At 48.9% G+C, this 16,691-nt stretch overlaps 2 protein-coding genes across 3 annotated transcripts; both read left to right on the forward strand.

The window, feature by feature from the left end:
• The first annotated feature begins 1,050 nt into the window (after positions 1–1,050).
• On the forward strand, positions 1,051–12,342 carry GSTT4 (glutathione S-transferase theta 4). 2 transcript variants are annotated; one of them, XM_055794816.1, is made up of 6 exons: positions 1,052–1,223; positions 1,349–1,405; positions 5,317–5,404; positions 6,491–6,641; positions 8,865–9,041; positions 10,064–12,342. In XM_055794816.1, the coding sequence occupies exons 1-6, from the start codon at positions 1,112–1,114 to the stop codon at positions 10,262–10,264; spliced, it is 786 nt and encodes a 261-aa protein (XP_055650791.1). In that variant the 5' UTR covers positions 1,052–1,111; the 3' UTR covers positions 10,265–12,342. The 2 variants fall into 2 exon arrangements, with proteins under 2 accessions (XP_055650792.1, XP_055650791.1); XM_055794817.1 differs by lacking the exon at positions 1,349–1,405 and having other exon boundaries at positions 1,051–1,223.
• A 1,354-nt stretch (positions 12,343–13,696) lies between these two features.
• Positions 13,697–16,361, forward strand: DDT (D-dopachrome tautomerase). Its single transcript, XM_055794820.1, has 3 exons — positions 13,697–13,878; positions 14,032–14,207; positions 14,939–16,361. Exons 1-3 carry the CDS (start codon positions 13,771–13,773, stop codon positions 15,009–15,011), a joined length of 357 nt encoding a protein of 118 aa, XP_055650795.1. The 5' UTR covers positions 13,697–13,770; the 3' UTR covers positions 15,012–16,361.
• Positions 16,362–16,691: the final 330 nt, after the last annotated feature.

Consider the following 16,691-nt stretch of genomic DNA (forward strand, 5'->3'; position numbering starts at 1 on the left):
TGTGGTTCAGGAGAGCCTGTACTTGACATTGAGATGCAGCTTGTCCACCAGACTGACAGGCTCAACAGTCTAAACTGTGAGCCCCATTCCCAAGGCGTTTTCAGTGCTGAAGTCTCGGCAAAGTGGCATAAAGGGAAGCACCTGAAAGTGTTTCAGCTTGTAATTTATCCTGTCAGTGAGCTCCCAGCTCAGTATCCAAGCTAAAGGAGCAAGTGATCTTCCAGTCCCCTCTCCCTGAGGTTCCTGTGGCTCTTTCCAAGGATTTGTACGTGACACGCAAGCTCTCTGGCACAGCACTGATAAAAAGGTGTCAGCTGAGCCGAGGTGGGTTTGACTGGGGGTGACTTTGCTCGGAGTGGTCCAGCGGCTCTATCTCCCAGAGTCCCAGACGTCCCTGTAGTCAGGCAGCACATTGCCCTCCCGAAACCACACAGCTGTGGAATGCTGCGGGCTCCCTGCAGGGGCTTGAATTCAGTCCGAGCTTCTTTAATTCTCTGCTTGCGTGGAAATCTGAAATGACAAATACCAGGGAGAGAAGAAAGGCACCTCACTGTGTGTCCGCAGAGGGAATGCCCCAGGGAAGCCATCCACCTTCGCTGCCCTTCAGGCGTCACCTGGCAGCGCCGGGCAGGGAATAGGTGACCAAGATTTTCTTCGGAACTGCAGCCCACCGAGAGGCAGCGGGGGCTCGGCGCTGCGGCCGGGAGCCCCGATGGCAGCGCGGATACACCCCTGCGGCCCTGTCCCGGGGCAGCGCCGGCCCCCAGTGCTCCGCACCGCCCTGCCTTTGGGGGCTGGCAGCTCCCACGGGAGCTACAACGGGACCTGCCTCCCTGGAGCGGGCCCACGGGCACCGCGCCGGCCCCCGCCCGGCCCGGAGCCCCGTGCCCCCTCCCTGCCGGGCAGGCTCCCCCGGGGCCCGTCGGCCCCCTCCCGTCCTCGTCCCCCGGGCGCTGCCGGCCCCGCCCCGCGGCCCCCGCCTGCCCTCCCGCCCGGCACAGCCCGGGGGCGGGCACCTCCCGGCCGCGCACGGCTCGGCCCCCGCCGGCCCAGCGGGGCGGCCCCGGCAGAGCGGCGCAGGCGGGCTCCCCGCGGGCCGGGCCGCAGCAGCATGGGGCTGGAGCTGTACCTGGACCTGCTCTCGCAGCCCTGCCGCTCCATCTACATCTTCGCCCGCAGCAACAACATCCCCTTCGAGTTCAAGCAGGTGGAGCTCTTCAAAGGTGGGACGGGCACGGCCGCCCGCCCGCCGCTGAGCTGCCCCGCGGGGCGGCGGGGGGCGGCGGGCGGCGGGGCCGGGGCGGGCCGCAGCCCGCGGGCTCAGCGCCCCTCTCTTGGCTCTTGGCAGACTCGGTGCTGGGGAAGAAGCCGGCGGCGGGGAGCGGCGCGGAGCAGCCCCGCGCAGGTGAGGGGGGCGAGGAGCACGGCGCCTCCCGTCGGGGCGAGCAGAGCCGGGACGGGCCGCGCTGGGCCCCAGAAGCGGCGGCCGCTCCGGTGCCGGACCGCGCCGCCCGCCGCGGGACTCGCCCTCACGGCGCCCGGGGGCCCCGCCGCCTCCTCGCGCCGGAGCGCGTCCCGCTGCCGGGCCGTCGCGCCTCCAGCCCCCGGGAACGGGCGAGCTGCGGAGCCGGCGGGGCTGCTCCACCGGGAGGCTCCGTCCCGTCCCGCCCGCTCCAGGTCAGTGGCGATGCGGGGGGCCCGCGCCTCGCCCGGGGGAGACGCTTGAAGCCCGGGAGGCCGCGAACCGCCGGCGCTGCTGGAAGCGGGACCGTAGCGCCCGTTGGCCAGAGGCACGCAGCGGTGCTGGGCCGCGGCCTCGCCCCGGTGGGCGCTCCGGACGGGGCCCGTCCTGCCCGGGGGGCGTGAGGCGGGTCAGGCCCACCCAGGCTGGCATCTGGCAGCGGGGCGGCTGGCAGCCCCCCGAGGACCTCGGTGGCTTTGCGCCCATGCTGTGCTCAGGGGCCTGGGTACAACGGGCTGAGTGGGCAGCTCTTGAGTCCCGGAGAGGCCTGGTAGCTGTGCTGCGGCTATTTTTGTGGATCCCCAAGGAATGTTCTTCCAGCCATTTCTAGAAAATTAGTCACAGTGACAGCCGAGGAGCACGCAGGGAACGGTGTGTGTAGCAGGAACACTCAGCTGTTCAGACTTGTCCAGCTGTATGACTATCGTCCATTTCCATACTGCATTTTCCTAGTAAACTGGGGTTTTTTTTGGCCTAAGGCAAAGCATAGTACTTGGAAATCCTCAGCTGAAGAGGTGATTAGGCAGGGACATGATTGGCAAATAGGCTGATTTTTTTTTTTTTTCCTTCCTACTTCTGTAAAATCTTGTCCACTGCTCTTTTTACCCACCAGAAAATCTTTCCTACACTATGGCTTATGTTTAAGAGTTCCTTCTGTGTGCAGCCTACTCCACTTTTTGACGGCATGTACTCTGCTAGTTAAAGTTACTCCTCAAAGCCCAGCAATGCACATGGCGTGTGTATATATATCCTTGGGGGACATCAAGAACAAATTACACCAGATGCAACTGATGTTAAACAGCACCGTAAGTCAAGTCAGCATCATAGGAATGGTAAAGATGGGCCACCTAATACCACTAAACAAAAAGGTTGGCTCTGCTTGATGGGAGAGAGGCACAAGTTTAAACTCTGCAAAAGGGCATATACAAATATTCGTCTCTCTTTTAATACAATAAGCTTTCAGTCCCTGTGAAGCAACCTGGAGCTGGTGTTCATAGGAAGGCTTTTATCAGTTTGCAGCTCAGTTGCAGGGTCTTGGACAGGTCTTTCATGTCTGTGTGCAAAGGCCCAGTACAAGCCGAGGCAAATAAGGTGCATCTCTGGGCTGCACTGCTGGGCAGTCTGTGTAACAGACACTGACCCACCGCCCAACCTGCTGTAATGACGTTAGCCCTATCAGGGGACTAATGTTCAGTATTCCTGCTAGGGCTGCTGCACAGCGAAAGCAGGCTGCAATCCGATTCAAGCTGCCCTCACCCACTGCTTACTTCTCATGTTGTTTCTTTAGTTGCCCACTACCTTGAGTAATAAACACAGACAGCAGGACAACCAAACAGCTAGGTCTGAGAATTGGATGCTCATTAGCTGTAAGCATTAATGACTTGCTTTATGTAAGCATATGTAAGCATAATGACTTTCTGCTGCATGCTTCAAAGGACCGCCAGAACTCTGCGGATCTCACCAGAGCTGGGGGTGTGATGACCACTGGCCTTTGGAGCCCTTCTAAAATCACAGGACCAAGAACCTTCCTGGAGCAACTCCTTGCATGGCAGTAGATTTGCACAAACTTGCCTCACTGTTTTTAGGATAAAACTCATGGGTGTAAGCCACTTTGTCCTTGTACTTTGCCTGCTGGCTTGATTTTGGGGGATTTTTTTAATATGTATTCAAGTTTCTCAGTTATTAGGCTTAACTTGAACTTTCCATCTGGCTCTTATTCTTAAGGAGCCCTTTCTTCCTACCTCTCCTGACAGTGCTGCCTGGTTCTGCTGTGCGCATGGAATCTCTTACCCAGCTAAGCTGGAGGCCACCATCACTGCAGTTAGCCAGAGACATTTCCCAGTGAGATGGAAGGCATGGCTTTGAGTCCCTTCAGGCAGCAGATGGATGTGAACCTTAGTCTCCATGGAAGCTACTTAACACAGGAATTTAAAAAAGCATTTCTTATAAATAAAGGTAGAGGCTAGTCAGCTAGGAAGGAGAACAGGGTGGTAATGTTTGCTCTACTTGATTTGCCTCATTATGTGAAATCAATATTAGGAAGCAGCCTGTAATTTGTAATGCAGCCACCTTTCTTTCTCCCACCCCCTCCCAAAGCCAACTGCAAATAAACTAGTCTAAAGATAGTCCAAAGGCTGGTTTTATTTCTTGGAGACTATTTCCTGCTGCACGTTTGTGCAGTAAAGCAGATGCTGCTGCTGCCTCCTAAATGAGGGCAGATAGTTCTTGGGTATGTTGATACAATGTGTCTTAGCTAATGGCCGTTTTTAAAAAAAAACAACCAAAAACAAAACCAAAGGGATTTTTGTATAAGACCACCTGCTGGTCATGCTGATTTGATCAGGATTTGTGCCCTAGATGTCCCATCTCCTCTAGAGAGCAGTTAAGCAAAGGAAACTCCTCACACCTTTTCTTATATGTGTTCCTGGACTTTTGTACAATTCCCTGGCATTTAACGGCTGATTGGCAAGTCCAGTGCCAGCAGGCAAACTGAAAACCTGATTAGATAGTCAGCTGTTAACGCCTCCAAACTCCAAGGAACTGTGGAGTTTAAACTTTTATGGGATGGTGTCTACCTCCTGACAGAGGTAGGTCGACGTACAGAGCCAGGAGTAATGCAGGGTTGAGGTGTTTGAGCTCCCCTGCCCCTAGGGAGTATCCACTGTAGCAGAGTGAATTATTTCATGCCCCTACTGTTGCATTGCTGGCATTCGTGTTTTTCCTATCCCAGCAAAAATGCAGGAAACGTCCTCAGTTGCATGTCTGCCGAGGAATCAGCTCTGTTGACAACATTTACTTTATTTGTAAATGCTCAATTCCCTCTGCTCTTCAGAGACAGACAAACAGGAAAAAGGTTTTGCTCCCTGTGTCTATAACCCAGCTGGGTTGTCTTTGATTAATTAGCCGCTGCAGTGATCTCGGTGGGCACAAGGCTTTTCAGTTGCTTTCCATCATGAATCCATCCTAGCTAGTCTCAGCCGCACTTACAAACTGCAGGAAAATTAATTTTTTTTTTGGTGTTGCCTGTGGGAACAAGAGCAGGAGTAGTGACCATCTGCCCTTGTTGGGACGGTCTCTGCATGCAAACTAAACTTTTCCAGACCCTGCTTCCTTGGCAAATATTAAGTATTTTGTAGGTGCTCAGTTGTCTTCATTCTAACTTCTGTCTTTTCCCCTACCCTGTCTCTAAAGCTGTAGGACAGGGTGTTCTCAAGTCAGCTGTTTCTGGTTGCCTGCAATAGTGTTTTCGATACCAGTACCCTCACTGTGGTCTCTAAATGCCTCTCTGGGAGTGATTTTTTTTCAGTCAGTTTTGCAAGTATTGCTGGTACCTGAGTCAAGCAAGAGAATTCCTATATAAAAATGTGAACTGCTTCATGCTATGTGCCTGGCCGGAGCCAGCTGCCCCCCTGCAGATAGCTTTTACACTGACTCTTCCATTTCATTACCTTTTAATTGTGAAGTACGACCACGTAGGGAAAACCTGGGACTGTCCCATTGGCTACAGGTATTTAATTTTATCACTCACCAGCAGATACACTTCTAACCTCTGACTTGTCTGTTCGTGTTCTTAGGGCCATCAAATAGTGAGGGAGCTGGCAAAGTCAACCTCTTGAAGAAAGTACCAGCGCTAAAGGATGGAGACTTCACGCTAGCAGAATGGTAAGAACTCAGTCCTCAGACTTTCTTGGGTACCAGCAATCTGTGCAGCACTGGGAGACGTCATTCCCGCTGAATGATTCAGAATCATGGAATTTCTGAACATGTTGGTTATTTTTAATAATGAAACTGCATTTGTTTTGTTTCTATTTTCTGTTTGAATTACCTTTCAGAATGATAAATGAGCTGACTTAACTTCTTGATCTTACCCTGAATTCACTTACCTCAAAATGGATTTATAAACATTTCTGGGAAATGCTTAAAGCTTATAAAAAATCCCTTTTACCCTAGGAAAAAATTTCTATTTATCTGATTTAGTCATAAAGGCCAAGTGAACACTTACAGAGATAAAATTTAGGTTTGACATTGTAAGATTAATATGGAGACTGATTAATGGTGCCATAATACTGAAATAATTGAACTATAGTAGTATCAGCATTTTAGAAGGGTCTGCATTTTCTTCCATTTTGTCAGCACAGGATTTTCTATGGCATCTCTTTTTGGAGTAGCAGCTTACATATTGCTGCAGATGACTAAGATATTTTTCCATCTGACTTCTCTGGCCAGTTGGTGGAAGTATAAACATCTGGACAAACACAGAAAGATTCTGTAGGCTGTCCTTGCTGCGACTTCCACTAACTTCAGTGGAAGCTGCTGGCTAGGGACAGATCTGATGAAAAAGCAACATAAACCATCAGAGAGTTTCGTTTAGTCCACAAGCACATAAACACGCGCAGCTCTCAGAGAGATGGGTCATAACAGTTGAGGAACAGGAGGGTTTAACATTGCTGATAGATGATTATGGAAGTTTATGGTTTGTTTACCCCAGTACTGTCCAGCAGTCCTCTGCACCACAGAACAGTGCCATGATTCTCCAGCAGGTTAACATTTTCATGGGAACTAAGGTGATTAAGTGCTGTCTCTGGTGTCGACATGAATCAGATGCCTAGACTCCATCAGAAGTCCCAATCTGAATGCTTTTTAGTGGAAGCAGCAGGTTCAGAAGGGGCAGGAGAGGGAGCTTAGGTGACAGCATTCTGCATCATGAATCCCTGACCCCTTTCTTATCTCTTCTTAATATCTGAGCAGCACTGCCATTCTTCTGTATTTGAGTCGAAAGTACAACACTCCTGACCACTGGTACCCATCAGACATACAAAAACGGGCCCAGGTAGATGAATACCTCTCGTGGCATCACGCTAACATCCGGGCTAATGCTCCTAAGACCATGTGGATCAAGGTAAGGAGACCGAATACTAAAATGCAAGTAGAGTGATGTTTTCTCAGCAGAATACTGAGCATTTGAACAGCCCCAATTTGGAGAGTTTGTCATGCTGGAATAACAAACTTAGGCCATTCCTAGCTGAAAGGAGCTGTCAGAGTGTTCCTAATTGCTCAACATCAGGATCTGGCAAAAGCAGCTTTGGTCATTTTGGTTTTTTCCCTTGAAGTAGGTCTGGTTTGGAAGGTCTCAAAGCCCAACAGACTTCCATTGTCTGGATGGGTGAATGAATATATAACAGATTGGATATTGCCTCCGAGGGCCTGCCCCTCACTGCACAGCTGTGCAGAGTTTGCACGTAGGTTTTGCTGCCTTGGTGAGCATGTGCTTTGTTGCTGGAAGCAGAAAGGCTTGCATTCTTCACAATTCCCTGCAGCCCCATCAGGGTGGAAATCCAGAAGGAGCATTCTGCTTCCAGCACACTTGGGTGCTTCTCTGAAATGGGCTTGGGAATGGAATAGAGACACAGACAGAATGGCAGAATTTCTTTATTCAGTGTGGTCAGAACAGTTTACATTTAGGCAAAATTAACAGAATCACCCTGAGGCAGAAGATCATTCAGTATCAGATGATTTTGCTGGACACCTATTTCCAGCCAATTCACGAGACGCTTAATGCAACTATCCTTGAAGCGACCCAGGTGCAGATACAGCCTTGCAGGTACAGCTGTGGTATGGAATTTCAGATTAAATCAGAGTTGCCAGTAAACAGGTAAGAGCTTCACTCTTCCTGGGTAAAGTTTGCTTTTATTTGTGCCTAGCAAAGCATATCAAGACTCATTTAGCTTTTTGATTTATTGACATTTGAATTTTTGGCTGGAGAGCACAGAGAAGCGATTCAAATATGAGTCAGATTCATATAAGCAGCAGTTCTTTCCAGTCTCTGCAGGCTGTTACTGCAGTGCTCCAAGGGAAAGAAATCCAACTAATTGCTGCTGATGATTAGATAACCCAGATACAGAAAAGGTCCTCAGAATCATTGAAAATAGGGAAACATAAACCCACCATATAACAGAAGGCGTATTAGCTAGACGTGGGAGAAGACAGGCTGCCCTGAGATACAGGAAAGGAAGAAGATGCTATTGAAACATCAACTCCAGCTGGAGATCCTATCATGCATAACTGGAACCACTTAGGAAGAGAACTGGCCATGATTTTCTGATGAAATAGATTTCACATGCATTTGGAAAAAATCCTGGCTTGGATTAAGCAACCCCAGCTTGAATTGTTGAATATACTAGCAGTAAGTAGAAATTCAGTCCACTCCCGCCGATGGAAATGTGTATTTTTAATTTTGCTTCTCTAAATAAACTATATTTATTTAGCTGTGGTGGGTGGAGGCTGCGTAGTTGTGAAACACTGTGGGCTCTGACAGTGCACACACCTCTGAATGCTGAAAAATCTCACAGAAAGGCAACTACCCCTTGTGCCAGCAAGTCCATGGAGACAAGGACTGCACTTACATGATTGCTGTGGAAAAATTTCTAGTGGTTTAATGAATGATACTTGGGAGGCCACAGAAAGGATGGTATAAAAATGGTGCTTACCCACTCCCAGCCTCACTGGCTGCTGTCACACAGAGGAAACAATTTCCTGCCTCTCCAGCCAGTGTTGATGCATTCCAGTCCCTCCTACTCTCCCTGCCACAGCCACCACCATGCCCTTCTTTCTGTCACCCCGCAGGACAGGCAGCTGCCTGCAGGCCTCCAGCACCCGGTCACACAATAGGGTGGACGGCAGGGGTGGGTGGTGGGCAGGCAGCCTGCTGACCCATCCTGGCAGGCTGTTGAAATGGAGGATATAGCAGGGATGACTGTGGCAGAGATTTGTCTTCCCTGGAGCTGTTGCCCATTCTTCTTTCGGAACACACCAAGGTGGAGTGGGAGGGCGCAACTGCCAGGCACAAAACAAGATGAGTCCTTGACTTGGTCCCACACATTGCTGCCCATTACCTGGAGGTTGCTGTCACGGCACATCAGCCACTTAGGACTGCTTGTGTGCTCTGTGGCCACGAGCTGCTTGGAACTGCAGCAGCCCAGGAAGCTCTAGCATCGTGCCCTCCTGTGGCTTTGCTGCAGGATCACTGATGATCATGAGTAGGTTGTGGGGTGTAACTTAAATGACTACCACCAGATCCATGAGGAGACAGCCAGCTGTACTGTTAAGTCCCTTCTCTCCACAGGTGCTGATTCCTCTCTTCACAGGGCAGCCACTGCCCTCCGAGAAGCTCCAGGAGGTTATGGAGGGGCTGTCCACTTCCCTAAAGCAATTTGAGGAGAGGTTTCTGCAGGACAAGGCTTTTATCATCGGGAGTGAGATCTCCCTGGCAGATCTTGTGGCCATTGTGGAGCTGATGCAAGTGAGTGCTGGAGTGTGGTAAGGAAGACTCAGCACAAGGGAAAACAGATGCTGCTGGGCAGGGAGCGGTGTGGCATGTGGTAACACTTCACTGGAAGGAGGAGTGAGGGCATATCTCAACAGCACTGGCCTAAGACAATGAGAATATGAGAGTGGGTTCAGAAAACCAGTTTAAAAAAAAAAAAAGCTGTCTGCAACAGATCTCTTTTGTTCCTCTTCTCTGACAGTACTTCTCCTTCATCCTTTATCATGATTTTATTTTTAACCTCCAGAGAAGGAGGTAATATACAAAAATGAGAAGCAAAAGCAGACAGGTCTGGTGAAATAAGAAATTGTATAGGAATATTTTTATCATATGAGCATACTCGTCTTCAGATGGTACTTGCCCATGCCATGTCTGGAAGATGCAAGACTGAGTCTTGGAAAGAGGCGATCAAATTGAAGTCTGTTACAAACTGGTTGTTCTCTGCCAGACCATCAGGGCCTGATCCTGCAGCCCAGAAGTGGTTCTTTCTCCCAGTTCTGTATTCCAGAGACTGAAAAATAGCAGTGCTGCTTCCCTAGAGCATTGTGTTGCAGAGAGTGTCACAGGCAGAAAGTAGAAGGGGGGTAAATTATATCAACTAAGATGCCAGTTCATTTAAACACTTAGTGTTTTGTGCTGCGGTTTTGCTGTGTAATACAGCAGTCTGTACTGTGAACTGTGCAGTTGTCCCCGGAACTGTCAGCCCACTGTGTCTCCGTCGCTCATGATAAGCGGTAGTCATCTCTGCTGCTCCTAACAGCTGTGCTGGCACTCAGGAATTGACTTGTAAATGCTCCTTAAAATATAGGCTAGCTTCTGTGTCCCCAGATAGATACACCCGACCAGAGGAGATCTCCCTTCTTCCCAGTGCTCCTCTGTGAGCTCTTCTGCATTTTTTTCCTCGACCTGTACCTGCAGGTACACTGTTGGTGCCTGTTGTCTTGGTGAAGAAGTGACTGTCCAATGCCTTTACTGTTGCCCTTTCCCCCTTTCTACAGCCTGTTGGAGTTGGTTGCGATGTCTTTGAAGACCGACCTAGGCTGATGGAGTGGCGCAGGCGGGTGGAGGATGCTGTGGGGAAAGAGCTTTTCTTCCAAGCCCATGAGATGATCCTCAATATCAAAGAAGTCAGCAACATTCAAATTGATCCACAGCTGAAAGAGCATCTGGCACCTGTGTTGATGAAGATGTTGAAATGAATTAACCTACCTTGATTTTTCTTGCCCTTTGGTTTTGGGTTTTTTTTTCTTTCTCTGACCTCCAGTTCTACATGTTACTGGAAAGAGCACTGTAATTCTAACACAGAAATTGCAGAGTGTTTCCTCCCCTGCCAGGCCTTTTCTGCGTCTTTGGGGGTGGAAGCTGGGGAAGGTTCAAGACTTGAACCATTAAATTTATACAGAAGGCTGAGGCCCTACAGGTTTCTTAACATGTGCATCTGGGTTTTATTTCAGTGTCAGTCTTCTCAGAGATGGTAGAGATGTGAACAGTATTTCCTGACAAAATTTGAACCAGTCTACAAACTGGTAACATTAGAGAACCGTATAGGATGAGGATCATGGGTTTCATGTGTTTTAACATTTGCAGGTCCTTCTCAAGTGGCAAGCACTGCGAAGCATGCCTGATCCTCACCTTCCCAGCTTATCTGCACAGACAAGTACAGCACAAAACTACAGGCAGTCATAAAAGTGAAAAAATACTTTTTTTTTAAGTTTCTTATTGCTGAGACATCTTGCTTGGCTGTCCATGTACATTCCACACTTACGTTTGCCTTTAGGTTCCTGTGGGGAAGTTTCTTCATATTCATTTACAACTGTGAATCTTTGTAATTCTTGGTTTAACCACTACTTTTGATTTCTGAAAGCCTGGGGTTTGTTGGTGCTTAATCTGCCAGTACACATTTGGCAGGGTTTTTTCTAATGATTTGTGCAGTAAAGACCAAGCCACTTCAGAAAGCTGATGATGCCACAGCCTCCAAATAATTGCCTACCTAGAATACTCTATGCATATTATATAGGGAATACACTGAAAGAATGCATTCACAGTGATTTCTTGAAAGAGAATGTAACAGCAATCAGATTTTTTTTTTCTGCAGTAATACTGTAATAGCAATCCACATTTCTCCTAGAAAATGCAGAGGGATAATAAATCAAGACATGCTCTTCTGAGACTGTTTTGGATGGAAGTTCACAAAGTCAGTCACCCTGTGCAGCTGAAGTAATAAGAGAGATTTTGTGGCATTGAGCAACATATGCATCACAATAAAAGGGCAGAGAGTTGTTTTGGAGCTTTTGGGCTCTTTTTCTTGGCTGTGTTTATTTTTGGTTAGCTGTAGCTCAAATACAAAACCCTTTTGTATTGCAGCACAATTTACGAGGTTGAAAACAGCAAATTATAAAGGATGCAGAAACTGGTGGACTATATATCTGCATATTTCCATTCCTAAGTAGTTGTTGCCCTTGAACCTTTCCCTAAAATCCTTGCCTAAGAACTCTGTCTGTAAGAATATGAAAAAACAAGTAAATAATTCAGGAATTGCTTCTCTCGGTAATCAAATCGTTTCTTTTCTTTCCAGTGCTACTATGTCTTGGCTAGTGATGTGTCTGCTGGTGAGTTCTATAAAACCTGATTTGTTCTGGTGATGTTTTTCACTAAGGTTTCAGTTCTAGATACTACTGATGTAGTCCAGAGCTTATGGAGATCTTGAAATTCCCTGTCTGGAAGGAGGACATTATATACTTCAGCTTGCACTAGCAGGAAATTTTGTTTTGTGATTATGTTCTCTGTAGAGACAAGAGACCTGACTGAAGACCCTTTCTTTTAATGAACCAAACTACTAGAAACAGGCACATGTTTATTCCCACCCTTTTTTTCTTTTCTTCCCAGACATTAGCTGAATAATACGTTTTTATTGATGTTTTATTCACAAAATATTGTCTACAATTGAGTTAAATTTTAAGTGGGAAGTCATTGATTTTATAAATAATTTTTGAGAGTGGAATTGCTTAGTGGATGATGACACATGCACATGTCTGCAGGAAGGAAAAAGCTACCATGATTTTCCAAAGGCTAAGCATGTTTGAGACTACTTGCTGCTGTGCTGTTCTGTCTTGGTTCTATGTTCATTCCCCTACATGCATTTTAATCGCCTGCTCCAAGACAGAAACAATAAACCAAATGTCTTCAGTTTGTGAGGCCTTGGAACAATCTGCCATTCACATGGTGAACCATCAAGAGCGAAGGACAATGCATATCATTAAAAATGTTTGTGACGGTCCCTTGTCCTGTTGTAATTGCTGACATCTGATACTTTAATCTTCTCTTTTCCCTTTGGAGGCCTTCTGATATGTTGGTTTCTTGCCATGTGAAGTTTTTTTGGCCTTGGAATTGGAAGAGTTCTTTAGTGTTTGAAGGAATGGGAGAGAAATAGAAAAATGGATCCTAAATGGCATCTTACCTGGAAGCAACAGCTCCCAGGAATCAGGCAGTGGTGGGCTTGCACCTGGTGCTTGCAAGCTGTCTGTATACCCCCACTGCCTTTGTTTCGGTGACAAACTTGGAATCGTCTCTTCTATTTACAAGATTATATCTTTCTGTAAGCTTACCCTGGAATCTTAACAGTTTTCACATGTTATTTCTTCTGCTGCTTTCTGGGATTTGGAGGAAGCGTCTGTATTGCCGCTTACCACCAAAAGCAGCACCCCCTGCCAGCCTGCCATGCCACTTACCCTCTCCGGCTGGGAGTCTCTCTTCACTATCTCTCTCCTAGAAATCTTTTTCCAGCCTGTTGCTAGCTGATTTACATACACTGCTCCTTGTACCAGTATTGTCTTCATTAGCAGCTGTGAAGACCAAGTGATTCCCCCACCAAAAAAATGAGCAATTCAATCAGTTTTCATTAGGATTGTCTTGAACTGTAGAAAACCAACAAGTCACGTAACACAGGGCCAATTTTCACAACAGTGCCGCGCCTTGAATAAAATGACCTTTTAATCTAGCTGGCTCATAATCTTCTGCTGAAAATGAGCACGTGTAACCCTCCCTGGACAGTAGCTCAGCTTCCAAGAAACCTCTGACCTCTAGATTAGATACCTCTGATCTGTAGGTTAAACTATGCCAGTGAGCCAGCTTTCCACAGTCACTTTTATCAGCTTCGGAACTCAAAGTCCTGATTGCAGAAGCTTGTTTGGTAATTATACATGTTAGATAAAGCAATAAACTTCTCTGCTTGCCATTAATTTTTTGTAGCTCAAGTTGTTCTGAGGAATGCTTTTCCATCCTTAACCCTCCCTGCGCAGAGGTGTCCGTCGCGGTGACCAGAGACATCTGGTCATTTCCACTAGTGGGAAGGACCTCGCAAAACGCATCTTGCCCACCCATCAGGCAGGATTTTGTTTGCTCCCACAGCCTCTAACACATACTCCAGCAATGCCCATGCAAAAAGCAAAAGGCCCGCAAGCCAGCTGATGCAACCGGGGCAAACCAGTGAAAACCCGGAGCCCTGCGAGGGGCTGGCCCAGGGCGAGGGGGGCGCGACCCCCGTGTCGCTGCGGGCGGCCCCGGAGTCACGGGGCCGGGGCAAGGGCCCCGTTGCCGGCCGCGGAGGCGGGGCCGGGCCGGGGCGGGGCGGTGCGGAGCCGCGGGAGCGGGGCGGGGCCAGGCCGGGGCGGAGCGGAGCCGCGGTGCGGTGCGGGGCCGCCGCACCATGCCGTTCCTGGAGCTGGACACCAACCTGCCGGCCGGGCGACTGCCGCTGGGGCTGGCCCAGGAGCTGTGCGCCGCCGCCGCCGCCATCTTGGGCAAGCCGGCCGAGGTGAGCGCCGGGGCGGCGGGGCCGGGGCGGCGGGGCCGGGGCGGCGGGGCCGGGGCGGCGGGGCCGGGGCGGCGGGGCCGGGGCGGCGGGGCCGGGGCGGCGGGGCCGGGGCGGCGGGGCCGGGGCGGCGGCTGACGGGGCCTGTGCCGGCAGCGGGTGAACGTGACGGTGCGGAGCGGGCTGCCCATGGTGGTGGCGGGCTCGGGCGAGCCCTGCGCCCAGCTGCTGGTCTCCTCCATCGGCGTGGTGGGCTCGGCGGAGCAGAACCAGCGGCACAGCGCCCGCTTCTTCGACGTGCTGACGGCACAGCTGGGCCTGGGCCCCGAGCGGTGAGTGCGGCCCGGCCCGGGCGCGGGGCGGGGGGGCTCTGCTGGCGGCCCCACGGGGCGCTGAGTTCCGGGAATACATGGAACAGCACCCAGGGGTGCAGGCTTGGGAGTCAGGATGATGAGTAGGTTCCCATGCAGGTCCAAGGCTATTCTTAATGCCCTTGGATGCTGAATCCCAGACACGCGGTGTGGGTCCGGATAAACCCATGGGCTGGCTTGCACTCATTGAACAGTCTGGGAAACGCTGAGGATGAGTAGTTGCAGTTGGTGTAATGGTGCAAAACCTCGTGGGAACTGGTGGAGCTTTGCAGTGGGGCCATCATGTCAAATCCTGGGACAAGGCTGTTCCTGGAGGTAAGCTGTGTCCCACTCTACCCCTCTTCCATGTCACCCCGAGGAGAGAATAGCATTTCCCTGCCTCTTGGGTGCTGTCAAGGTAAATACCCAACAAGATCATGAGCTGCTTGGGTTCTTCCAAAATGGATGAGTATCTCATATAAACAGTGTTGAAATTCAGCCTGCTTTTCAGTTTGTGTGGATGAAGTCTGGCACCTGTTTGTGCCCTCCTTGCACACAACCTATTTTTGCTTCTGTTAAATTAACACCATGAAGTGTGAGACAGCAAGAGCTTAGTTCAGATTTTCTTGCTCGCTGCAAACTGGGAAGGGATAATATTTAATCATGAAATAATGTTTCCTGTTCACTGCATTTTTGCTCTTATACCCAAAAAGGATTGTCATCCGCTTTTACCCGCTGGAGCCCTGGCAGATCGGCAAGAACAGAACAGTCATGACGTTTCTGTGATTCCCTGAGCGGCTGGTTGGAATGAAGCAATGGTAAAGACAACCCCAGAGATGACCAGCTCCAACTATCTGCTTGTTTCCTCTTATGATCAAATCTGTGTACCTTTGCACCTTCACTTTTGAAGTATGAATCACTTTTGTCTTTGCATCCTGTGCACTTGGAGCTGAAGAGCAGGGCAGTCAGCTATACTGATTTTACTAAAATAGTTCAAGGTCTTTGTTTCAAGCCTGCTTTGTAGCCCAAAGGCTCTCTCACTGCCTATGGCTAAGCCGTTGCAACCTGGTGATGGCCATACACAGGCCTAGACAAAGCTGTCTTGTAGCAGCAAAAAGTTTAATTCCAGAACACATTTGGCTTTATTGAGGAGCGGAGAGGTTCTGAGGTGTATCCAGATTTTCTCATACTTTGCAAGGCAGAAAGATCCTTTTTTGTTTCTCTGTGGTAGCAGAAGGGTCCCAGGGTGGGGAGGAAGACCTGGAAGTCAAATTCTACTCTTTTTAGGCTCCTCAAAAGGCTCTTCTGGAAAGAGGTGATTATTGAGAGGGAAGTTTATGCATTTACATCATTATTTGTTTAAGGCTTATGTCATATCTTATGCTTTGTGCTGTACCATTGCCACCCTGGTGGCTGCTCCTACAAAATGTTATTTGTCCACAAGGTTTTCATAGCTGAATGTTCATGTGCTGATGGCAGCATGTAGTGGAGGGAGTAATTTCTGAAAACTTGCACTGTACCCACAGGAAAATATTTTGAAGGTTCTGCTACTGCCAACTTTAATTCCTGTTACTCACACTTCTGTTCAAAATACTTTTCCTTGCCCCACTGTTACAGGCAGTTTTGGGACAACACAGCATCTCACTGTGTTCTGTGGCTGGTGTTTTCAGCTTATTGTCCCTCCAGGGAAGTGTTTTGGGCTTTTAAGACCCATATGCTCCCTCACTTTATAACTGAAATACACACGACATTTTACTAAAACAAAAGCATGGTACTTTTTACGTATAATGTTCTCTCTGCCTTCCATTGGTAATGAAAACATTTATCAGTTTTCTTTCCACTTTGTGACTTGGTCAGGTTGCAGGCAGGGAGCTCAGAGGAACATGGGAATACAAGGCTGAAGGGTGCTTCTGCGCTCCTTTGTCATTCTCATTAGTTTTATTTGTTTATGGTTTGCGGTCTCCAGGTTGTTGAAAATATTCCTTCTAATTACCATTTGAAGTTGGTTGTTCCCTATGCAGCATAAATATCTTCTATGTCTGCGAAATCTGTCAGGAATATAATACCAAATACAAATTTGTGTATCGGGCTACGGGGGCTACACCTTATCTCGTTAATAAAATGTATCAAAACCTCTTTTGATAAGTGTCAGTTTATTGGCTTACAGCATTGGGGTTTTGTAGGTCTTTGTGTTTTTGGAGATGGGTATCATGGCTGTGCAGGTCTCTGCTTTCTCAGGAGGTCTCTTCAACAAAAAGTTTTTGAAACTCAGGTAGCAAACAGGTAGGTGAACTGAGTCTGAGACATGCGTGTAAGTCAGGAGTAGTCTGTTGCAGGAAAGAGGGTAGAGAGCCCTGGCTTTGCGAAGGGCTGGGCCAGGTTGAGGTGAATACTCTGAAATGCAGAAAATAATATTGCTTTAATTCTGATCTGCAGATGGCTTATTTCCTCGAAGTCCTTCTACTC

The sequence above is a fragment of the Falco peregrinus genome, chromosome 2 (assembly GCF_023634155.1).
Source record: "Falco peregrinus isolate bFalPer1 chromosome 2, bFalPer1.pri, whole genome shotgun sequence".
NCBI classification, from domain to species: Eukaryota; Metazoa; Chordata; class Aves; order Falconiformes; family Falconidae; genus Falco; species Falco peregrinus.